This window comes from Eschscholzia californica, unplaced genomic scaffold (assembly GCF_041429995.1).
Source record: "Eschscholzia californica isolate CP2 unplaced genomic scaffold, dmEscCali1.0.p SCAF_4, whole genome shotgun sequence".
NCBI lineage: Eukaryota > Viridiplantae > Streptophyta > Magnoliopsida > Ranunculales > Papaveraceae > Eschscholzia > Eschscholzia californica.
The window spans coordinates 1,992,656-2,016,046 of NW_028238461.1; the positions used below are offsets into that span (position 1 = coordinate 1,992,656).

Sequence of the window (23,391 nt, forward strand, 5' to 3'; positions counted from 1 at the left end):
CGAAAAATTTCTCTATTTCCCACGAACTCATGGGATTAAGAAGGGTGTCTACGATGTGGGTTATACAAAAGCAGAAAAGGTGGGTGACAGAAATGCTTTTCTGTTACTCTGCAAGTAACCAACCTCCCCAAGAAAAATCAAGGAACATTATATTCTTCCTGTATCTCTCATATATATGCTTTTCAATCTTTTTCGAATCCTGACCTATATTACATTTGGTGTCTCCCAACCTAATAAGATTCTTCTTCCATCTCTCTCAATAAAACCATATTATATCTCTTCTCAATAAACTGAAAACAAACACCATTATCATCATCAATGACAATTGGTTCAGGAGGATCGAGTATTGTTGGTGAGACTCTCTCTCTCTCTTTCTACTGCCTTAACTTCATTCATCTTTGTCCTATCTCAAGTTCAAACCTGATAAATGGGTTCTATTAGTTTTTGAATAATTTTTTATGGGTATTTGTTTTTGTTCTGGATTATGTTCATTAGGTGTATTTGCTACTAGGGTTTTCTTGGGTTTTCAATTTATTAGGGAAATTGAGTTATGAATCTGGTTACACCCCTTGTTCATTTTATCTAGGTTTTGATGTGTGAATTTAATAGGTGATCATTTTGTTTTAATTCTATAGGGAAGTAATTTCATGCACTAATATGAGTATTGTTAAAAAAAAATGGAGTATACAAGTATTGCCAACTTCAAGATTTTTTTCTTCTAAAAACTACTATGTAATTAAATTCTCCGACTTATAGCTATAGGAGGTTGGTCCAATTTTAGGGTTCACTTATTAGTGTTGGGAGAAGTTCCTCATGAATTTGATAAGTAGTCATATAAGTTAACTCCACAATTTTCTATTGTACTCTTGCCTATAAGTGTCACTTACTTCACCTAAATCTTTAACCATCAATCTTCTTCTTTATGAAGAGAGACACGAAAGGCGAGTATTGTTAGTGGGAGATTTGTCTTCATCTTTTAAAAATTGTTTGGAATATGCGAGTTGGATAGGTGATCTCATACTTGTTGTGATCGGGCTTCACTAGGTTACGTATAGCATAAGCTCTTCAATTTGAAGTTCTTTTTTATACCTTTTCATCTTCCAATATGTGTGTTGTTTGTTCATTAATATCTCATATAAAGCTCGTTCAGTCCAGAAATGATCAGTTAATACTGTAATTAACAGCTCATGGCGGATTTCACACTGTCTAAGAGCTTGCCCGATCATCTCAATCATTCTAAAAAAGATTTTGCTTACTCCAATTATTTTGTTGACATTAACCTAAAAGAGGGACTACTTTAATCAATGTAACATTTCATTTCTTCACATCTTATTGCTGTATTTAATCGTTAAGTTAAACAGCAGTCTAATAATTTTTCAATTACAAAACAATCTATTAATTGGGGGCATATGCAAAGGAAATAACTGAGCAAACCGCCATTTCTGAGGTTGTTTTCTCGCTCCATATATTCCGCAAGAAGCTATACAATAATGATCTGTATGAGGCCGTTGGAGCTTCTGAAAGTAAGGAGTTATATAGAATCTAGATGGATCCTTCTTTTTTTGTCATAAGTGTTATAGGGAAACTCAGACACTCTCCTGGAAAAGCTTTCCTGTTGAAGATATTTGAGCACATGCCAGAATATTTGTGTTTCTGAATTTATTTTTATGCAGTTCCAAGAAACTTTAGATTGCTAGAGGAGCTTGAACGTGGAGAAAAGGGTATCGGAGATGGCACAGTTAGTTATGGAATGGATGATGGAGATGATATCTATATGCGGTCATGGACGGGTACTATAATTGGGCCTCACAATGTAAGCCCCTTACTATTTTGAATTTAAAACGACTTCTATGTATGACTGCACTTAATTATTTTCTAGGTTGTCAGTGAGTATTTTGATTTCTCCATCTTGTCTGTTACCGGGTTTATTGTGGAATGGTTGCAAGGCAAGATACCTACAAAGGTTCTGCAAGAAAATTTCTGCTTTCGCTGAGTTTGTCTATAATGCCATCTGGCGGTTGTTTTACCGCTAATAAATCCATTAGTATTGTTTAACCCTAAATACCTCAAAACCATGATATAAGCTTGCAATCAATGAATAGTTTTGAACAGTGTATCTAATTAAACTTAAACTTGGCAAGGCATTGCCAGACATAGATTTGGCATTTAGAATGAGTCGACTAACACAAGTTGAAAGTAATTTATGATCCTTTTTGGTGAAAATGTCGAAATTATGATTAGCTCTTTTCTTCCCATAATTGTTATCTGATCTAGATAGACGACTTACATGCTCATTATTGGTTTCAGTCTGTCCATGAAGGTCGCATTTATCAGTTGAAGCTGTTTTGTGACAAAGATTATCCTGAGAAGCCTCCAAGTGTTCGTTTCCACTCACGGATCAACATGACTTGTGTGAACCCTGAAACTGGAGTGGTAACTTCGTAAACCGTTGTTGTTTTAACAATATTAATTGAGGCAAAATTGGTAGACATATTTTCTTTGAAGAAGGATTGAGCAGTCATCTTAGGTAAACCATAGTGTTCTCAAAGGCCTGCTCGACGATCGTTCTTGCTCTGTGTGGAGGAAAAGTTGATCTCCCAAATCGTCTTACTGCTTTTTTTCTTCTTGTTTGAAAACTTACTAGATCTAGTTGTAATTTTATCGTTCTGGTCATGGTGGTAGTTGAATTTCCGAGCATTGTTGTTGAGCCTCAACCATGCGATCTTTTCTGACACTTAAACGACTTAATATTTGATTGGAATTTACTTGGGATTATATATATATAGGTGGAGCCAAAGAAGTTAGGGATGCTGGCAAATTGGCAGAGGGATTACACAATGGAGGATATACTGACACAGCTAAAGAAGGAGATGGCTGCACCATACAACAGGAAGCTTGTCCAGCCTCCGGAAGGTACATGCTTCTAGTTGACAATATAGATTCGCTAGTACAGACTTAGTTACATATATATGTCATATAATGCCGTGAAATGTTGTTTAAAATGGATGTTGGGTTCTAAAGAAGTGGGAGAAAAGGAACCCCAATGGTGTGTTTGAAGTTATTACTAGTATATTATGTTTCTTTTTAGCATTTGGCTCAAACAGTTGCAGATTAATGAATGGGATTATCCTTTGGCTTATTGAAAGATCAAACAACCAAACATAGTCCGTCTCTCCTTGAATTATAATCTATGGTTCTACTTCCTACACATTGGATTATAAATTCTTTTTACTTTTAACAAGTCAATTCAACTCTTGTTATTGATTATATCAATTCCGACGTTTTCCATCTTAGAATAACAATGTATCTGTAAACACAGACCTAATTCTGGAAGGGTCTAATTCCCTTTTGGACTCCATATTGACCCACTGATCTTTTTGGTCATCAGTATTTATTATACTCTCTCTGGTTTTGATATTGGTTTAGGTAATCGGTGGCAATCTTCGGATGTCACCACCCTCCATTCTGAATTGCAGATATTCTCTTCTCCGTTCTCTCTTCTCCACGATTCTTTTTATCTCTGTTGATCAAAGTATCTGTCTCTCTCCCTTCTTCGACTAAGTCTTGTAGAAGGCTCTAAATCTGGTCCGACCACTATCCTGATAGTTGCCTGGCATAGTATCAGAGTCGTATCGCTAATCTCTTTTGTCAGTTTTAGTTTTTTCATATTTCTTTCTCTACCGTCTCATTTCTCTCACTTTTTTTACACCTCATCCCCCCTGTCAACCATCACGTCGTGGAATGGTCAAGCTCTTCCGACAACCTTCACTCTCTCTCTACTGACCTTTCTCTCCACCACAAAAACCCGATCATCTCGGAACCTGTCTTACACCCGGCGGAAAAAGACTCCTCTTGCTGGAACCCTTTCATAGATGGAGGAGGAATCACCTCCTTCATCCAATCAATGAATGGATTCCTGCAAAGGGCACTGGAAACATAAACAAATTTTAGAAAGAGGTGGTGGTGGAGAGAAAGATAATATGGAGGGTTGTAACAGGTTTGTTTGTCACATTCTTCCCACGACAATTGACTGGAGAAGAAAGGTGAGGTGGAAGTGGAAGAGAAGTGAAGCATAGGAGACAAAAAAATGAATCAATATAAAGGGTGAAATTACACAAGATTAGGGGATTAATAAAAAGTCATCCATAGTTGAGGCAATGAGTCTAAATAAGCCAGTTGATCACAAATTAGAGACCAAAAAGTATTAGGGAGATGTTAGAGTGACTTAGAGGGTGACCAAAAGGGTGACATAATGACGTGAAATTCACTAAAGACTAAGTTTGACTACAGTGGGAACGCTTTTGTTTCTAAATGAGGGAATTTGGACAGCCTTTTGGTCACCCTCTAAGTCACTCTATCATTTCTTTTATGTTCTTGTGACTCTTGAAGATAGTTATATTGTTTTGTAGGTGCTGTTTGTTTTTTTATTTTTTCAGATCTGAAATCTGAATTGGAACCCAATTCAGATTTCAGATGTTTGTTTTTCACTTTAAGAAAATATGAAAATTTGGCTGAATTGGACCAAGGTCTGAATTGGCTGAAAAATAGCCTATATTTTTCAGACTTTAAAACAAGTCTGAAAACAAATGTAAATGGCTGAAATATGTTAAATGTCATTTATACCCTTAAAAATTAGAAATATTCCCACTCAAATACCACCGCCATCACCACCACCACCACCACCACCACCAATCAGACACCACCACCACCACCACCACCACCACAGGTACAAACCACACCACCACACCACACCACACCACACCACCGCACAGGCAACCACCAAGACCACCACCAGCAGCCAGACCGCCACCACCACCACCTGCCACACAACCACCACAACCACAAAATAGATCACCACTCATCAGGAAGATCGGGAAACAGTTTTCACAAGTTTTTGGTGGTGGTGAACCCTTTGTCGATCTAGAGACAGAGAGAGAAAACGTCTGGGAGCAGAGAGATGAACTCTTTGTTAAAAATAACATTGTATCCACTAAACCCTAATTTGTAGATGTATCCATGAGCCGAAGATCCAAAACGAAAGGTGATTTCAGTGGAGAAATGGGCACAACCAGAGAGAAGAGTTATGAACGTAATGTAATTGGGTTTGATACCACCAACTCTCGTACTAGTAAACTCACCTGCTGCTTCCTTTCGACTTTGATAACTAATGGAAGAAGTCAAGATTACTACGAGATCTATGGACTGGTTATTCCTTCGTTGGATGAGGAGTGTTTCATATTAGGAAGGTGATTTCTAGAGAAAGAGGGAGGCAGCAGTAAGGGTTCCTGGAGAAAGAGATGGAGAAAGAGGGATAAAAGAATTAGGGTTTTGGTTTTCCTTATATTTACACTAGGGAGTAAATAAAGCTAAGGTCTGTTTGTTAAAAATATGAAAAAGGGTAGTAATGTCATTATACAAATTCAGACTTAATGATTCAGATAGGGAAAACAAACATTCTAACTTGCGTAAATTCAGATTCAGTCAATTCAGTTCAGTCATTTCAGATTTACCCAATTCAGATTCAGTCAATTCAGTTCAGTCTCTATTTTAAACTCTTTTTTTTTTGTTGAACTCTCTATTTTAAACTCTTCGTACTGAATTTTTGTTTGTCAAGACAATACAAAATTTACTATTCCATATCTTCCAAATTTGCATCTCCCTATACAAGAGGTCTTGGTTTCCTAAGGGGAGTTACTGTAGTATCCTTGTACCAAAACGAAGTAAAACTAAATAAGGGGTCAAGCCTGCAAGAAAATAGGACATAACAAAGACACAAGAACATCAATTATGATTACCATTTTTCATAAAAGGTTGAGAAACTAATTAATTACTCAGACAAAACTATAGATCTTGATAAAGACATCAAGTTTTCCCCCTCACAGGTTATAGTTGAATTATATAAACAAAAATAACTTCCTTCTTTTTATACATAAATATTTAACTATGGGGTAATAGCACATCCATTGTAAAAGGAGTGAGACTATGTCACTTCAATACTTCATTAGTGAGGATGGAGGGAATCCACACCTTACTGGGGCGGAAGAGACTCTAAACGGTATAAAAATTCACGAACCAACAAATCTTTGCTCAATTGTCTAAGTAAGAAAAAATATAGGGTCTTTACCTGAAAATTTTCCATCTGCCCTCTCTCGTGTGCCCCCTTCGGGTTATCTGAAGACACCCGAACTGATTCTAATTTGTGTTTGGTTTGAATAGTCAGAACTCAAGCCATTTCAGATACCTTCGAACTGTCTTGTGTGACGGTCTCAAACTGTTCAGTCTGAGCCCCACAAAAAGTGCTAAAAGAGGGGCAAACTTATGGCAAAAATCAGGACGGCTACAAACCCTTCCAGAAAAATGACACATAGAATGAGATTGTTCACATTTTTATACATTAATAGTGGAGGAGTCACATTTTGCTATTCATAAGTGGAAGAGGCTCCTCTCTTGAACTAGATTGTGGGGCTAGAAAAGACCTAGAGCACCCCACAAATCATATTGGTCCATAGAAAACCAGACAAATCCTAAAATTTGGAATAGCTTTATTTCTAAAACATTATGGTTGAGCAAATTTTAGGAAGGCAATTAAATGACCCATTGATTTCTACACATCTGCAATTAAATAGACATCATGAAAGACACCAACCACACTCCTATCTCTCCTTTTCTCTTTATGACCCCTCTCTGATCTCCATTAATACACACAAGACACAGTATTCATTCACAAAACCCCCAAACAAAACAATTTCAACCTACCCATCTCTCCAAAACAATTCTGAAAAAAAAAAGAGATGGATAAGAAGAGGATGAAGATAATACCATCTCTTTTCAAGAACAAAGAAACTACTTCCACTTCTTCATGGAAATGGCCTTTATGTATACAACCAAAAACCCATTCATTTAGAGTTGATAAAAATGATATTATATTCAACTCACTCAACTCTGTTTATTTTGGTGGTATAGAAGAAGATGAGTCATGCTTTACTAACTCGTCCGATCAGTTGACCGAATCGGCAGGTAGTACTACTATATCAACTGTTTCAGAAGATCAACAATCTGGGGAGGAATCACTTGAGATGGTGATTAGTGGGTTAAGATCATCTGAAAGGTTGTTTTTTGAGCCTAGTACAAATACAAATTCCATTTTGCAAGAATACTCTAAAATTAATGGTGGGTTTAGATATAAAGAGAGTATGGTTCTAGAGATTGAAACAAAGAATCCATATTTGGATTTCAAGAAATCTATGGAGGAAATGGTGGAAGTTCATGGATTTAAAGATTGGAAGTGCTTAGAGGAATTATTGAGTTGGTATTTGAAGGTTAATGGGAAGAAGAATCATGGTTATATTATTGGTGCTTTTGTTGATTTGCTTGTTAGTCTTGTTGTTTCTTCTTCTTTTGATGATGATGATCATCATGATGATTGTCATGCTAATTCTTCTTCTTCATCATCATCATTATCATCTAAAACTTCTTTTTTCTCTTTATCTTCAATATTTCAAGATCATCTAGGAGAAGATATTGTGAATGAGTCTTGTTTAAAGATGTGATCCTAAAGAAAAAATGAAAAAAATTCATTGGGTTCATTACTCTTTTTCTTTTTATTTACTTACTTTTTTTTTGTTGAAAGTTCTTTTTTTTTTAATATGCTAAAAGGGAAAAAACCACAAACCTAAGCGCCAAAATGAGGAATCTTAAATGGTTATTTTATTATTGATCGTAAAAATTTTAGTGGAAATATTAAAGTTTGTGAGTGTCCGACTTAAAACCTGTTGACAATAAATAAAGAGATTCTAGATATATTATCCTTCGTAGTGAGACTTTATTTTTTTCATGTGGATATACTGTCGTAATTAACATATTAAGTTTTCCGACGTCAAAATCACACCCAATTGGAAATAACTGAAATACATAGAAATTAATTACTCTACTATGATAAGTTTTTCTGCTCGCTTGGTACTAGTCGTATGCTCCTTGTTACTTGTCATTTTTTAGATTTACACACGATTATCAACTCGCTAGTGGTCGGGGATTTTCATTTTTAATTACTCGTGCTCCTCCCTTTAGATTCTTGTTTGTGTCTCAATAACAAAAAATAAGATTCTTGTCTGTATATTGAAGCTTCTAAATTCTTGATTTTTGTTAATTAAACCCACACACTAGCTTGGATTTACTAAGAACACACGTAAGATATCGTTATCAATTTAATTTATTTGGCTTTTGTAATCTAGCTAGTTTCTTTGGGTATGTTATCTTTTCGAAGCAATAGATAGAGAGAAAGAAAAAAAAAAATTGAATTCATAATCTCTATAGGCAGTTGATCTGTATATAATTTGGTTACAACAAAAAAAACTTCAATCATAAGTCATCGAATGAACGTACCAGATACTCAGAACTCTATCTACCGTACAGTTAGCGACTAATATTACTTTTACATGATTAGTTCTTTCGCTCCACTTTAGAATAATTGTCTGAGTTTAACTTTTAAATATGTTTATAAACAAACAATAATTTTTGTAATAATTGATTAGTTAGTTAGTTAATTATTCGGTAAATAAGATACTACTCAATATGAGTGAGGGAAATGGGTAATTTGTTTATATTTCACTAGTACTCTAAGAAATATAGGCAGGGCCTGGTTTTGTTAGCTTCACTCAAAAAGTTTTCAAAATCTTGGAGTTGGAAATTAAATTTCTAAACTCAACGTTAACACCAATAAATGACAGTTAACGAGGCCAGACAATTTTGAAATACTCAAACCTATTTTACCTCTCTCTAGCCTCTAGGTAGTAGGTTTCTTATTTGTTACTCTCTGATTCATTCTCACATAATTACTACTCTAATATCCATAATAATGGCTTTGAGCTCCCAGTATGGTATTGTTTAATCTCCATTCAATATAGTGCTCTGTAGACACAATCGTAAGATATGGTTGAATATTTCTATGTCAATTTTATCAATGTTAAGATCTACTCTTGGATCATTCTCACAAGGATTGGATGCCACCGAAAAGTTTCAGTAACGCCAAAACGTGATAGAAAAGAACTTGAGTCAAACTTAAAAATGTAGTACTTAGGGCAAGTCCAATGTGGGGTTCGGTCTCTCAATTTTGAGAGCCCTTGATTTTTAGGAGCTCCAGGATTTTTTCAATTCCGACGTCGGGCTCCAAACATGGGTTCCCAAATCTAAATTATGTACGTGTGTAATGTACGTGTGCGGACTTTTAATTTCAATTTTCAACTATAAATTATTAATTTCAAATATAAAATTAAAATTTAATATTATGTTAGAGAGAGAAGGAATTTTGAAAAGATGAAAAAAATTAAAAAAAGAAAAAATTGGAGAGAAAAACAAATTTAAAACAATTTATATATTTTGAAAAAAAAATTAGTTTAAAAGAAAAATTAAAAAAAATAAAAAGAAGTGGGGTGGATCCCCTTTTTAGGGGATCCGCCCCAAATATGGCCGTTGGGAGACCCCCAACGGCCATATTTGGGGCTGGGAGCCAGGGAGCATGGGGCTCCCAGGCCCACCGGGAGCCCAGCCCCGGGGCTCCCGGGTTGGACTCCGTGGGCTAGGGCTCCCAAATTTGTATTTGGGAGCCCCAACCTCCCCCCCACCCCCCCACCACCACCACACCCCACATTGGAGTTGCTCTTAATGAAGTTACGATATGAATATAAGTAACCGCCAAGCCCCCTTTGAGTTCGAACTAGAGGAACCCTGAGCGCTTTTGACTTGGGTCTATAGAGCTCAAGTGAGGCCATAGGCGGGGGGCTTGGTCCAAATTGACAATTAGAACGTGGGCTCAGAAGCCAAAGGCCGTCATAGTGTCAATAGCCTATCTTTAATCCATTCGTCAGCCCCAACAGGTATTTATGGAGACAAAGAATAGGTATTTATGGAGACAAAGGACTATAAGCACCACAAAAACGATTAGAGGTTATTAAGTCTTGTGTTAACACTTGAGTTACACTCATATTTAAAGTTCTTTTTACAGATAATCTATTAGTACAACCCAAAGCACCACTGTCATGAAATAAGGAACAAGATTATGAAAAATCCATTAAATGTGTCACCATGACTTAAGACAATCATGTTCTGGTTCTTTTTGTGTTTGGATCCACTTTTGGTTCTCTCTCTTTTAAATTGTTTTTTTGGCTGTCAGTACTGCTTTTTTATCTTCATTGTCCAATATCTTGATACATACTAACATACAAGCAAAAGTGATGGGGAACAATAAGTCCCAATTTCATGAACAAAAGTAATGTTGGTCCAATCTAAAAACCTGTGTTACCAATAAATTTGATCAATTTTTTTAAGTTCATATTGTTTGATGAGTGTCTGGTGTCTTAGCTATAGATGTGATCTTAGTGATAATATTTGATATAGTTAATCTTTTGTCATTATTGTACGAAAAAATAATTCTTGTCTTACAATTTAGACATTTGTAAAATCCTTGCAAAGATAATTTATAATTTGTTATTTCAGACAAATATTCCTCTGATCGTACAGAAAGTTTTAACTTCATATTCTTAAGCGCCGTTGTTCTATAAAATTTATCTACTTAACTAAGATTAATTCAATAAAAGATTGAGTTTTACAGAGAGAAAGGAAGATATGTCTAGCACTACAAATGACATATATCTAAAACAAGATAAAAATCTTTAAAGGTCGTCCTTTCAACAAATAAAAATCTTTAGAAGTTCGTTAATGGCTAGACCTGCAAGAAAAAGTTAGGTTGGTGAAAAGAAATCTTTGATTTTAGAAAGTAGGAAAAAAGAAACTAACTCATCTTTTTGAAGCAAGGATAGAAATGAGACAGTTGGTTATGGATCTATATCAAAAATATAGATTTGGTCTGTGTCTGGTAGCGAAGCTAAACAAACCCCACCTTTTTACTTTAAATCCAGCCGGGTGTACTAGGCAAGGTCGCTTAACCATTGCTTCTTTACTTTAAAGTCTTACTTAGAGTTTGATCTCGAAGTTGATAGTATTTTTCCGGCTATATGCTTTAATCAACTATTGCTTTTACGTTCAATAATTTAAAATTATAGTACATATGGTGCAAGCAATTCATCAAGTGAAACTCGAAATGATTTCAACATTTTTTGTATCAGATCATTAAGCAGTTTTAAGGGTGCTCACAGAATTTTCCCAATGTAACACTTACAAAGCTCGGTTTAGTACTTAAAAAATTTGATGCTGGGTCCTTTAAATTTGACTCATAATACTTTTCCTAAAGTTGATGAAAGAAGTCTTTGACCAATTTTATAGGAGTAGGATTTTTACCCCCTCTCCATTTTCCTCTCTCAATAGACATTCAATGGACAAGTAGTAATCCATTTTTCCCTTTCAATGTTAGGTGATATATACTATAAACTTTTTTTTTTTTTTTGTTGAAATATATACTATAAACTTAGGTATCACTCAACCTACATATGTAACAAAGTTGATACCTCCAAGACACTCCTTATGATAGATCAAGTTCTTGAAAACTATATCTTCACTTTACCTTTCATGGACCCCTTTACTGAATTATACTCTAGGACTATTACTTATACCTATTACACCAAACTTTCACATGATATATCTATTTATTTGCAGGCAAGGGGTCCTATGGTTAACTAATGCTCTAATGCAACTCCTACTAGGTATATATAGATTTATTTGCAGTATTCTGACAAGTTTATTGTTGTTAGGTGGTGATAGTTTTTTTTTTTTTTCTAAATTTGCGGTGAGAGCTGAATTTAATCGAGTCAAGTTTGAGAATGTTTGTTTTTACCTGATTCGTAGGTCTTGCTCGCTTGAATGGTTGACTTGGGGTTGACTTAGTCTTAGATATATAATAAGTACAAACAAGATTTAGGTTTGTATGGACAACTATCTCTATAGCTCATCTGTAGATTCAGCCTCAATGAAAAGACGGAATACCTGGCGCAGACCAAGAAGTACGAGATCTCTCCAGATGAAAGGAGTAATAGATTTTGGAAAATTTTAATAAAAAAACTCAAATTTTAGACACAAAATAAAAGTGACAGTAAAGTGTGAGTGTAAGTGAAACTTGACTTTGTTAAAGTGACACTTAAGTGTGAGAGCACGAAATAAATAAAACGAGTGGGGTGTATATAAAATTTCCCTAAATGTTGTGATGTGAGAGGTGGAGGAAGTAAGATTCGAGGCCTTGAATAACAATTAACAAGTACATTGAAAAAAAGAAGGCAATGAATATACTCCACCCAACTGCTCTGAATTCAATAGAAATGAAGGAGTAAATTTATAACAAGTAAATGCTATGTTAGAAACTGTACACAAAAACTTCATAAGAAATCACCTTCCTCATTAAAACTCCCATTCAAACTTCATTATTAAAACCGCTCTCTCTCTCTCCATTAATATTCAAATCTCAATGTCTATCTTTCCCCCTCCCCTCTGCTCTGACTGACCAACCCGCATTCATGGGTACATTTACTAGCAAGGACAAATCCAAATGAACAAATCTCACGTGACTAGACACGTACAAAAACTTAAACTTCATATGAAATTGATGTCATCTCACTGTTTTTTTTTTTTTTAATTGTCAGCGTGCCTGGAACCCTTGATCCCATCTTACAATCAGTTACAAGAAACGGAAGAGTTGAGAGAGAAAACACCACTCCATATCTCTGTAAAAGCTCGAACAATAATTTCATGGTGGTGAGGAGAATTCAATGACAAAAAACACTCAAGAAGTTTCCTCAATTCATCTTTTGAGTAAATTTCTTTCTCCAATATCATTTGAAGCATTGAATGTCTAAAATCTAGATATGGGTCATCTGAATCTTTCTCAATTGCTAAACTTTCACTAATTCTACCATATTCACAAACATTCTTCTTCTTCTTCTTCTTCATCTTCTTGGAGCTACTATTATCCGGGTCATAACAATAATCGGTTTCGGGTTCAGAGTAGGTGCCAAATGTGGTGTTAGATTTGTCTTCTTTTTGTTCATCATCATCGTCTAGAGAGAGAAAAGTACTACCTTGCCCCCATGAACTTGTACTAGAAGAGTTGCAGAGATTCGTAGTCCTGGTGTAAAATGTTGAGGATGATTTGTTAATCCGGTTGTTTTGGGGTTTGGGTTGTCTTGATTTGGGTCGGAAAATGTGTGAGAGGTTCAATTTCCTGCAACTACATCCCAAGTCCACAGAAACTGAATTTCGAAATAGGCTTTTCTTGTTAGAAGACATTCTTTTTTTGGAAGAGAGTGGTTCTTTACTTGTATTGGAAAGAAGAAGAAGAAGAAGAAGAAATGGGGGTGGAGATTTATAGAGATTAGACTTAGAGAGAGAGAGAGAGGATATTTGTAGAGAGAAACTGCCAGAGGAAGAATGTAATGGGAGGTTATATGAAGGGACTTTGGATTACGTTTCTTGGGCCTTTTGGGGAAAGATAGAAGGGTTATTTCCCTAATGGCCCCCAACTTTGTGACCAGCTTCCCGCCTGGCTTCCTACTTTACGAGAAATACCCATATGGCCCCCTTCCGTTATAACGCCGTCACTCTCTGCCAGAGAAGGTGATGAGATGGCGTAACAGATGATGTGGCGTGAGTTGGTAGAGAGAGAAAACATGATGGAGGAGAGAGAGTGACAGCGTTATAACGGAAGGGGCCATATGGGTATTTCTCGTAAAGTAGGGGGCCAGGCGGGAAGCTGGTCACAAAGTTGGGGGACATTAGGGAAATAACTTTACATGTTAGTAGTTTTTTCTTTTAATTTTTAACTCTTATTAAAGAGTATTTTACACTTTATCTTCTTTCTTTTTTACTCTTCAGGTTAGGTTCCCGTAAATGTTCGTCGGAAATGGCAGGTTGGTCATTGCCGACAAACTAACCTGACAATTAAGTAAAAAGAGGATAAGGACGAGGAAAATACTCTTGAAATATGGGTGAAGTTAAAAAGAAAATTAACTGTTAAAATTGACGAACAAAAACTAACAAAATATGAATTTGAGACTAAATTGGCATGCTTAACAAATATAGAGACCAACAATTCTAATTTGTACAAATTAGGGGTTAGATTCAATTAAGTCATTTTAAAAGTGAAATGATGATAATGTTGGAAAACAATAACTAAATAAGTTGGTTGTCCAAATAGTTGACAAGGTTGGCATAAACTCCAAAATCTTAGAAGTCTGAGGGTCGATATCCAAAAGAGGTGAGTGTATGGTTATTGAATTTGAGTTATTAAAGATATAAACAATAAAGTGTGTTAGGTTTTTTTTTAAGCTCTTTGGTATGTTGTTAGATTTGAAGTCTCTTTCATTAAGCAAAAATTTGTTGGAAGAAGACAAAAATAAATTTTCCCAAATTATTTCAATTATGAACTTAAACATCACTTAGAAACGTCAAACTTCAATTTGGACAAATTTAACAACTAAGTCAACTGTTGTACCCTAACAACATTGATCAATGGACAATGTATTTTATGAATATAGAACCAGATGGACCCTCTGAAACTTATCAGATTTCCCTGATTTTCATATCATAAATCCCAATGTCATTCTTAATGATCTCTTGTTGCCCAATTCAACCCCCTTCTTATCCATTTGTTGATATTGTTATGTTATTAGTAACTTAATTTTTTTTTCTTTATCCATCTCTGAATTCATTTTCGTTAGATGACATGCATTACGCGATACAAATATCAATTGGGAAGGTAGATCATGATTAACATAATCAAACTCTGTATGTGCAATATGGACCTAGCTCAAGCAATTTATGCATCGCCTCTTTAGTCTTCACTCTAAGAGGTTGTGCATTCAATTGTTTAGGGTTTCGGTTCACCGTACCAGATGTGATTTATAACCAAAGATGAGTACTTTGTTCCTGATAACTTGTTTAGGAGGTCATGGGAGGTTTAGGTTTTTTTTCTCTTAATCTTTATGGCAGTCATCAATATTTCATGTTGTCACCATAGCAATTGTGTGCTTGTTATATCATATACTATCTATATGTGCCATCTAATAGGGATACTATTGTATTAATAAGGAAAAAAGGTAGTCACATTGTGAAACTCACTTTAATTGAGTAGTATCGTGTATGCATGTATTTTTATTGGAAAAACTAGATTTCGAAATTATCCTTTCCCTTAATCTTGTTCTCTACCTCCAAAGGAAAGCGTATAATATCGGTTGAAGTTTATACCCTCAAGTTTTTGCTATTGGTAAACTTATAGTTACTTGTATCATTGTATGTACAGTGATGACTATGATTATGAATGCAAGTTGCAACCCTAAAGAACTTGATTAAGATGGAGTGCTTTTAAGAGAATGCGAGGCCTTTAAACTCTGTGAGAGTTGTGGTTTTAAAGTAAGATTGCCCATTACTGCTAAAGATACCCCTTTAGTCTAAAAACGCCCCCTTAAGATATCCTGTTTCACAAAATTTCCTTCTCCAAATGTGATTAGATTTCTTAGTGCACCATTGCTAAATTTTAATTGTGAATCTCAATCCAATAGAATCCAAAATCAATAAGTCAGATAGAATGATAAGTTTAAGAGTGGTCATTGTTCCAGCAGACCAGCACTCGTTACATTGCTCAAAAATAAATCGAGTAGAGGTCCACCAGTCTTTGGTGTAATGGTTGGACACCCCTCTTAAGTCCATGAAGTCGTGAGATCGAGTCTCGGTGGAAGCAGTTTGCCATCAAGATTTATCCCATGTAATTTAGGCAATAAATAATGTCGTAAATTTGTTGGGCTTTAGGTTTATTTGATGTTGTCAGGTTTTAAGCCTCTTTCATTCATGGTTTAAATTAGGTGGTTAACTGGTTATCGTGCTCATTACATTTTCATAATGTATCAATGCCTTGTAACGACTAACGTAAATCGTAGTCGAATTTTCAGAATTAAATAAAAACATAAATTGAGTAGAGATATCGTCATCATAGTTAAGGCTAGGATAGGTTAGTCCAATCACTAACTTGAGCAACGTAACTTACTTGATCCTTTGTTGACCAATTGTTTGCTCAATTAGTAGTGTATCTACTTCGAAAATTCAGAAGTCACAAAATCAAAACTTGATAGTGGTAAAAATTCATTATTTATTATTTCATGTTATTAGTATAAATAATGCCCTTTAGGATAATTATAATGGCATTTATGGTGCATGAGTGTCTTTAGGACATTGATCTCGTTATATTTATGAAAGTTTTAACCAAAAAAAAAAAAAGAAAAAATTATGAAGAGTCCTTATGATGTCTAGTCCAATGGAAGAGTAATGTATAATTGTCTATAGTAATGTATAATTGTCTATTGTACTCGTGTAATTCTATTATACCAGAGAACAAAAAGTCAGGTGCCCCACCTCGTGCCCATACACATGAACGTGGGACTTTTCTTTTTTAATTGTGGAAGGACGGCTATAACAGTAATGTGTGCGCCTTTAGAACTACCCAAAAAGTCCTATCCTTTCCCTAAATTTTTGAGGAGGTAATTTTGCATCCACTCACCATTTAACCACTCACATTGACATTGACTTAGTCAGTCTATTTTGACCAAGTCAAAGTGTTCTCTCGCTACCATCTTTACCAGATGAAGATAGCCCTTTAGTGACCGACGATCTTCATCAGGAATTTTTTTTCTCCTCTCCACCACTTGCTTCAGCACCTCTCTCTTTCGCTCTATAGTAGAGGGAGAATAGTCAAAACCCTCGATTGAGGGTTTACGGTGCAACACTCAATTGACGGTCCTAATGCTCTCTATGTCTCTCTCTCTCTATTGTAGAAAGCAAAAATTGTCGATAAAGATCGTCGGTCGGCCACATCCCCACGATCTCCATCTGACAAAAATAGCGGTGGGAGTGTAAACATGAGTAACACTATGATTTGATCAAAGTAAAATGCCTAGGTCAAAGTCAATGCAAGTGCATGCATGATGGTAAAAATGTTGAAGTGTATATGAAATATCCCATTTTGTGGGGTTGAAAGATGAAAAGGGGTGCCTGTGACAAAAACAGGTCGCCCTCAAGAACTTTCCATCCTATAACGTTGTTATAGGTAAAATTGGAGGCAGGTGCATCAGTACTAGTCAAATTCAACTTGTCGACAATTTTGTACATATTGAAAATTCGGTCAAATCAAAATTACAAAAACCATTTTAACTATAAAAACTTAAGTTGATAAAGTCAAAACAAATCAAAAATGACGAAGTCAAATATACTCGATTATATTTTTAAATCATATAAAATATTATTGTAGAACGTTGGTTGAAGTTAGACATGTTTTACTCCACCTAATTCATCAACTGCCCTGGCAACATTCATATTAAAATATATAATGAGCAGGGGGTGGGGATTAGGGAATCAAAACTCGATAGGTTTTAGATAGATATATTTTCCATTCCCGCAAGGAGGGAGAATGAAGACCTTGTTTAAATCCATTTAAAAAGAAAGTGGGTGTTTCTAAATGCACCGGACCAAAAGGCTGTCAGCATCCATCTCTATTAGTATCAGGCCAACTGCTCCTTTCTCTGTTAGCACCATACAACCATGTAGGCACCGGTCAAAGTGGAGTTAACCCTAATCCCTCCATCCATCTCTCACAAACTCTGAACCAAATTGGGAATTGTAAGAAACACCCAACCATATTCTGAGTAAAAAAAAATACTATCAAAATCCCAAACCTTAAATTGCATTATTAGATCAAATACATATACTACATATATGTGAGAGAGAAATAGAGAGACCTTGACAAATGGCTCCATTTTGAAGAGAGAGAAACCATAACGATACAACATAATGAATGAATTGTAAAGAGAAGCTAGTTTCTGAATGAAAGGAGAATGAGAATTGGGATTTAGGGTTTGAAGAACACACTTGTTACCATCCCAAATACCAAATGAGGAAGAAGAGGAAGAGGGTTTGTTAACAGCGAGGTTAAGTAATCGAGTGAAATTCAAAGCGTGGTAGTTTTTAGGATGGAGAATAGATGCACCAGCTTCAAATGTATCTCCGACAATAGTGACAGTAGTTGTTCTTCCACCGACAATTCCATGACGTTCAAAGATTCGAATTTGGTGAATGGATGGATGATGAGGAAAAGAAGAAGAATAAGTACGGAGGAAATGAGATAGAGATGAACCAGAGATTTCGCTTCCTACTATACAAATGTTGTCTGTGGTGTTCTTCTTAGTGCAGGAGGAGGAAGAAGAGGAGATAGTATTAGTAAAATGAATGGGGATTCCTTTTGTTTTGGAAAAAGAAGATGGAAGAAGCAAACGAAGGTGAACGTCACCCACATAAAAAACCGGTGCTTATAGAGGATTCGGGTCAATGACCATTGATCCGAGTCAATAAAATATCCGGATGCTAACAACCTTTTGGCCCGGTGCCTTTAGAAGCACCCGAAGAAAGTAAGAAGACGGTAACAGTTAGAATAGCAACAGTAAAAATATGAAAATATAACTTTTATTTAACTGTAGAAAACTGTTGTAATAGTTAACCATCCAAACAAGTCAAATAAGAATAAACATTATAAAGTCTTAATCAGATCATTTAGATCATGAGTCTGACGTAAAGTTTTCTTCTCTACATGATTGTGCAACCAATGTCGAACCATACAGACTCAGTTAGATGACCGAGGCGTATCAAATAACTTTCCATCTAGACGCTCTGACTCATCTTGGCCAACCAACTCAATCGTTTGGCCTAGCTTCGGCGTACCAGTTATCTTTCTTATGAAAGGGATATAGATATTTACATTAGAATATTAGATATAGGTTGTTCTAGAGTCAGATTTCAGATCTGACTTCGACCAAAAAAAAAAAAGAAACAGTAACTAACAGATGAGTTAGCCTTTGTCCTGACTTCCTAACGTTGTTGTCTCCTCCTCAGATAAAATAACCAGAAAGAAAGCGTCTGTTTGAAGAAACACCCCCCCTTTCTCTTTCTTACTTACACACCTTAATCATCTCCCCTCTTTTCAGAATATAAACTCCTCCTCCCCTCAATTTCCATCTTCTTTAATTGAATATTTTTCTCTTTCTTGACGCTTTAAATTCCCAAAACCCAGACATTATTTTTATTCCTTTATCAGGTAAATCGTGGAGTAAAACAAAATTAAACATTTTGATTTCTCCCCAAGTTTTATGATTTCTATTTTAGTACTAGTTGTTTTGGATGCTATTTAGTTTATTTATGGGTGTATCAAATCAATTTGTTCTGCTGGTTGAAAACAGAGGTCTGGTGGGTTATCTGATTAATTTTGTTCCTCTGTTTTCTCAGAAGAAATGAAGGATATATATACAAGATTCCTTTAATTATTAATCCGTGTTTTTAATTAAGAAGTTTGAATTGGATATGTTGTTGTAGGTTTTAATTTCATAGTGGAAGTTCAATTTTAGAATTCAAAATGTTTGGGGAATTCATCACTAGGACACTCTTGTATGTATATTCTCTCTCTCTCTCTCTCTAGACTCTCCTTCTCTCTCTAAGCTCTCTCTCTCTCTCTCTCTTATATGATCTTGATATGTGAATTTTCTTACAGGATGCTAATAGCTTATGCATATCCTGCCTTTGAGTGCTATAAAACTGTTGAAAAGAACACAATTGAGATCCAACAACTTCGTTTTTGGTGTCAATATTGGTACTCTCTCTCTCTCTCTCTCTCTATAGATTTAATCTTGTTAGAATTAGGGTGTCAAATTGGTTTTGATTCTTTTAACACAATCAATGAAGAGGAAGTAGTACTAGTTTCTTCCTTTTAATCTTAAAAGACTAATTAGTTAGTAGTTGTCTTTATTTAGGTAAAGTAGTAGTCAAACAAGTTTAAAAGGTGGCTTGCTATTAGGAGTTAAAGACCTTCTCAATCAACATGATTCTTCACTTTTCCATTCTAAAATTTTTTTCTACTCATTCATTTTCATTTTTTTGTTTTTGCTAACAAAAAGAATTTTTAGTGGAGTAGTTGGACTTATTCCAACAAGAAATGAAGAATGTTCCTAGATGTTGTAATCCCACTTGTTGGATTGGAATCTCTTCGTCCTAAGAATTTTCTCTGTACATATTTGAAACTTATAACTTCGTACAACAATGGCAAAAACGCATCGAACAAATTTTATTGGTCAAGGAGAGCAAAAAAAAAAAGACATAAGATTTTCAGTACTAATTTTAGAGAATATTGCTTACTATAATTTTACTAGTACGATGTTTGTTTTTTATTAGAACTAATTTTTTCACTATTAATGTTTGAAACTCCAAGATTTTGAGCGCTCCGACCTTTACCCTTTTCCAATTCTCTATCCATGTAACTAGATAACTTATGTCCACTTCACTTTCATGTCAAAATCCTCTGCAACTTCCTTAGGAAAGTAGCATTATAAGCAAATGGAGGTTGTCATACTAAATTTTCTTTTCCGAATATGTACGAGTATGAATTTATGGCAACATGATTTGTTCAAAAGATAACAACGACAACTTTTTCTTTGTTATAAAAGTAATGCGGATAAATCGTTGCACTCCTATTTTATCGTTTTTCAAACATCAGTTTAAGCCATTTTAGAACACCGCATTAGTAAATTAATTTAGGGTATTGAGGCTAATTACAGAACTAATCTTGCAGGATAATTGTTGCTCTAATCACTGTCTTCGAGAGGTTTGCCGATGTTCTAATTTCAGGGTAAGCGCTATATTGCCCTATCTCCATTGTTTTCGTTAGAGACATTAAGAAATTCTAATAGTAGAAGTTAAGTCTCATTAATACGGATGGATATTTCATGTTGTAAGGTTACCTATGTATGGTGAGATGAAGCTAGCGTTCTTCGTATACTTATGGCACCCCAAGACCAAGGTAATTATCTGTTTTATATCTTGTTTAATTAGTTAATCTCTATGTAATTTTGCATTGTGAGATACTCGTATACTCACTCTGCCCCTCCTCATACCTACATTAATTCTTCAGATAAATAAAATAATCCGTATGAAAGAAGGATCAATAGGTCTCCTCTCTTAAAGTTTGTGAAAGAAATTATCTTGTATTGTTCTTACACAATCAATTAGTTTTACTTCAAATTTTTGAGGCGAAGTTCAACTAACCCACGAAGCCCAATCAGTTGCCGTGGAGGAACCATTCTGTGGTTCTATTCCAAATCGCAACCAGCTGATATAAATTACGAGTTTGAATGCAGGGAACTAGCTTTGTGTACAGGACACTCTTGAGGCCTTTTATGTCAAAGCATGAGACGGAAATAGAGAGGAGTTTGCAATCGTTACAAGCTAGGGTTTGGGATTTGGCTGTCTTATATTGGCAGAACGGTGCACAGTTTGGCCAGGCTGCATTTTGCCAAATACTTCAATACTTTGCTAAAGACTCCACCTTTCAGGTATTCTCTCTCCTCATCTCTTCCTGTATAACAAATTTCAGACTCCCCTTCTGCCTACTTGGCTGCCTAACTAAACTGATAACGTATCATGTAGAATTACACGACTAGGTAATAATCAGAGAGACGCACAGAAAGTAGTGTGCACCAATACTTAAACGTGGTTCAGTCAGATATTCACCACCTACATCCACACAGAAGCCCAATAATGGGTTTGTCATAGTAATCTCCTTAACTCTGAATCATGGGACGATTCGTAAACATGAACAATAAATGAAGAAATAAAACCTAGAACCAACTCCTACCCCTATATTTTCCCTATGGTTTTGGGGCTAAAGATTGGATCCAACCATCTGAATCAGATGTTTTTATCTTACTTGCAGAAAGTGGTCAGTTCAACACTATTTGGTGAATCAACTCCTCCTCCTGTTTCCTCCAATAATCCACATAACAAGAAAAGATCACCATCAACTTCGTTCCATGGTGATTAACAGCGCAATCAACCAAGAAATGAGCCAAAAACAGTACTTATACAACACTCAGATGTAAAATACAACTACTCCAAATCAGCTGCAATTCAAATCTAATAGAACAGAGTAATGACAGACATTGTAGATCTTCATCTTCTTTCTAGTGGCATCTGGTACAGAGGAAACAGTAGTAGTAGTAACATTATTTGTTACAGTTTAGTTTATTTGTTACAGTCTCTCTCTCTCTCTCTCTTTCTGTCTCTCTGAACAATAATTTTAAAAGAAAATAATTTTAGTATCTGATTCCCTTAAAATCATCTTAGGATTGTGTTGTACTATATTTCTCCATTTACCTAAATCTAAAAATCTCTTGTATTAACCAATTAAAAGCTCGAGAGATCATAGGAAATATTTGCCAATTCATAAATCCCAAACAATCACCCAAGAATCTGACACACATCCACCAGAAAGAGCTACCGGAGGAATTTGACAATGATGGCAATGGTCGAAGATAAGCCCAAGCAGCGTGCTTAACGAGACGATTTCTGATTGATATATCGTAGTAGGATTGAATTGAGGAACCTGTTGGTGTCGGTGAGGGTGACTGTACTGCTGCTGCTCCTGATGCTGATGCTGATGTTGATGTAGTAGGAGGGGATGATAATGATGGTATTAGATCCTTTAAGGAAGTGTATTCTTGTGTTGATTTGAGTGAGAAAAGCTCAAACTCAATGGGAGAAATGGATGTTATTTTGTCTTGATTGGTGATTGGAAAGCTTGAACTTTGTGATTTGATAGGGATATCTAGCTTCTTAGGAATCATCGAGTAAGGAATTTTGTTTCTCCCTCGAAGAAATGATGATAATTCGTCTGAACCCATTCGCGGCTCTTGTGAGATTTTAGAAAGGAAATGTTTTCATTATTTAGATGGAGAGCAAGCTCTATATATAGAGTACATGTTTCTAGAGAGAGACAACAAAATGGAGGGAAAGTTTGTTACAGTCTGTAACAAACTTTCTAACCATCCAATTCCAAACTAACAAGTAAAATGTTAGACGCACTCACTATTTTTGTTATATGCACTCGCATCTCCTTTAACTTGAAATAAAAAATACCAGTGATGTGAGTGTATATAACAAAAATGTAGAGTACATTTAATTTCCCAACTAACAATTATTGGACTTCTAGCAAAAGAATAAAGGCACCACTTTCTCACCACTCTCACTTTCCATTACTTACAATTACACCCCTCTTAAACTCGAGAAGAAAAAAGAAGGGTTAAATCCTTTTTGGCTCCAATTTGTCACCAACTGGCCGATTTAACCCCATCAAACCACTTTTTTCCGACGATCATCAAACCAAAAAAGAACAAGAAATTATTTCTTCTCCCTCTCTTCTTCCTTCTCTTCTACCCCTCTTCGGTGTAGAGAGATTAGAAGAAGAGAAAGAAGAGAGAGGGAAAAGAAGAAGAGAGAAAAAAGAAATGAAGAGATAGAAGGATGAGGTGGGAGAAAGAGAAGGATGAGGTGGAGAAAAGAGATGAGGAAATAAATATGAGTTGGATAACT

At 35.5% G+C, this 23,391-nt stretch overlaps 5 protein-coding genes across 6 annotated transcripts; 3 read left to right on the top strand and 2 right to left on the bottom strand.

Moving 5' to 3' along the window:
• Window positions 1-3: 3 nt before the first annotated feature.
• LOC147541413 (ubiquitin-conjugating enzyme E2 variant 1D-like) lies at window positions 4-3,139 on the top strand. Its single transcript, XM_086673280.1, has 4 exons — window positions 4-352; window positions 1,674-1,813; window positions 2,308-2,433; window positions 2,787-3,139. Exons 1-4 carry the CDS (start codon window positions 319-321, stop codon window positions 2,925-2,927), a joined length of 441 nt encoding a protein of 146 aa, XP_086529406.1. The 5' UTR covers window positions 4-318; the 3' UTR covers window positions 2,928-3,139.
• A 3,275-nt stretch (window positions 3,140-6,414) lies between these two features.
• LOC147541414 (transcription repressor OFP13-like) lies at window positions 6,415-7,586 on the top strand. Its single transcript, XM_086673281.1, has one exon. It carries the CDS (start codon window positions 6,792-6,794, stop codon window positions 7,548-7,550), a length of 759 nt encoding a protein of 252 aa, XP_086529407.1. The 5' UTR covers window positions 6,415-6,791; the 3' UTR covers window positions 7,551-7,586.
• A 4,645-nt stretch (window positions 7,587-12,231) lies between these two features.
• Window positions 12,232-13,373, bottom strand: LOC147541415 (uncharacterized). Its single transcript, XM_086673283.1, has one exon. It carries the CDS (start codon window positions 13,225-13,227, stop codon window positions 12,616-12,618), a length of 612 nt encoding a protein of 203 aa, XP_086529409.1. The 5' UTR covers window positions 13,228-13,373; the 3' UTR covers window positions 12,232-12,615.
• Window positions 13,374-18,857: 5,484 nt separating this feature from the next.
• Window positions 18,858-22,137, top strand: LOC147541416 (putative HVA22-like protein g). 2 transcript variants are annotated; one of them, XM_086634745.1, is made up of 7 exons: window positions 18,858-19,072; window positions 19,348-19,419; window positions 19,523-19,621; window positions 20,597-20,653; window positions 20,761-20,824; window positions 21,162-21,356; window positions 21,737-22,137. In XM_086634745.1, the coding sequence occupies exons 2-7, from the start codon at window positions 19,388-19,390 to the stop codon at window positions 21,842-21,844; spliced, it is 555 nt and encodes a 184-aa protein (XP_086490871.1). In that variant the 5' UTR covers window positions 18,858-19,072; window positions 19,348-19,387; the 3' UTR covers window positions 21,845-22,137. The 2 variants fall into 2 exon arrangements, with proteins under 2 accessions (XP_086490871.1, XP_086490872.1); XM_086634746.1 differs by having other exon boundaries at window positions 19,060-19,216.
• LOC147541417 (uncharacterized) lies at window positions 22,108-22,715 on the bottom strand. The gene has a single exon (XM_086634747.1). The coding sequence runs from the start codon at window positions 22,701-22,703 to the stop codon at window positions 22,173-22,175; it is 531 nt and encodes a 176-aa protein (XP_086490873.1). The 5' UTR covers window positions 22,704-22,715; the 3' UTR covers window positions 22,108-22,172.
• Window positions 22,716-23,391: the final 676 nt, after the last annotated feature.

What these genes read in the sequence shown, in the direction of transcription:
- LOC147541415 (XM_086673283.1), bottom strand. Translation starts at nt 13,227, where the DNA reads ATGTCTTCTAACAAGAAAAGCCTATTTCGAAATTCAGTTTCTGTGGAC.
- LOC147541413 (XM_086673280.1), top strand. Translation starts at nt 319, where the DNA reads ATGACAATTGGTTCAGGAGGATCGAGTATTGTTG. An exon ending in AGGAGGATCGAGTATTGTTG is followed by an intron (nt 353 to 1,673) that starts GTGAGACTCTCT and finishes ATTTTTATGCAG; the next exon opens with TTCCAAGAAACTTTAGATTG. An exon ending in TGAACCCTGAAACTGGAGTG is followed by an intron (nt 2,434 to 2,786) that starts GTAACTTCGTAA and finishes ATATATATATAG; the next exon opens with GTGGAGCCAAAGAAGTTAGG.
- LOC147541416 (XM_086634745.1), top strand. Translation starts at nt 19,388, where the DNA reads ATGTTTGGGGAATTCATCACTAGGACACTCTT. An exon ending in TTCATCACTAGGACACTCTT is followed by an intron (nt 19,420 to 19,522) that starts GTATGTATATTC and finishes ATTTTCTTACAG; the next exon opens with GATGCTAATAGCTTATGCAT. An exon ending in GCCGATGTTCTAATTTCAGG is followed by an intron (nt 20,654 to 20,760) that starts GTAAGCGCTATA and finishes TCATGTTGTAAG; the next exon opens with GTTACCTATGTATGGTGAGA.
- LOC147541417 (XM_086634747.1), bottom strand. Translation starts at nt 22,703, where the DNA reads ATGGGTTCAGACGAATTATCATCATTTCTTCGAGGGAGAAACAAAATT.
- LOC147541414 (XM_086673281.1), top strand. Translation starts at nt 6,792, where the DNA reads ATGGATAAGAAGAGGATGAAGATAATACCATCTCTTTTCAAGAACAAA.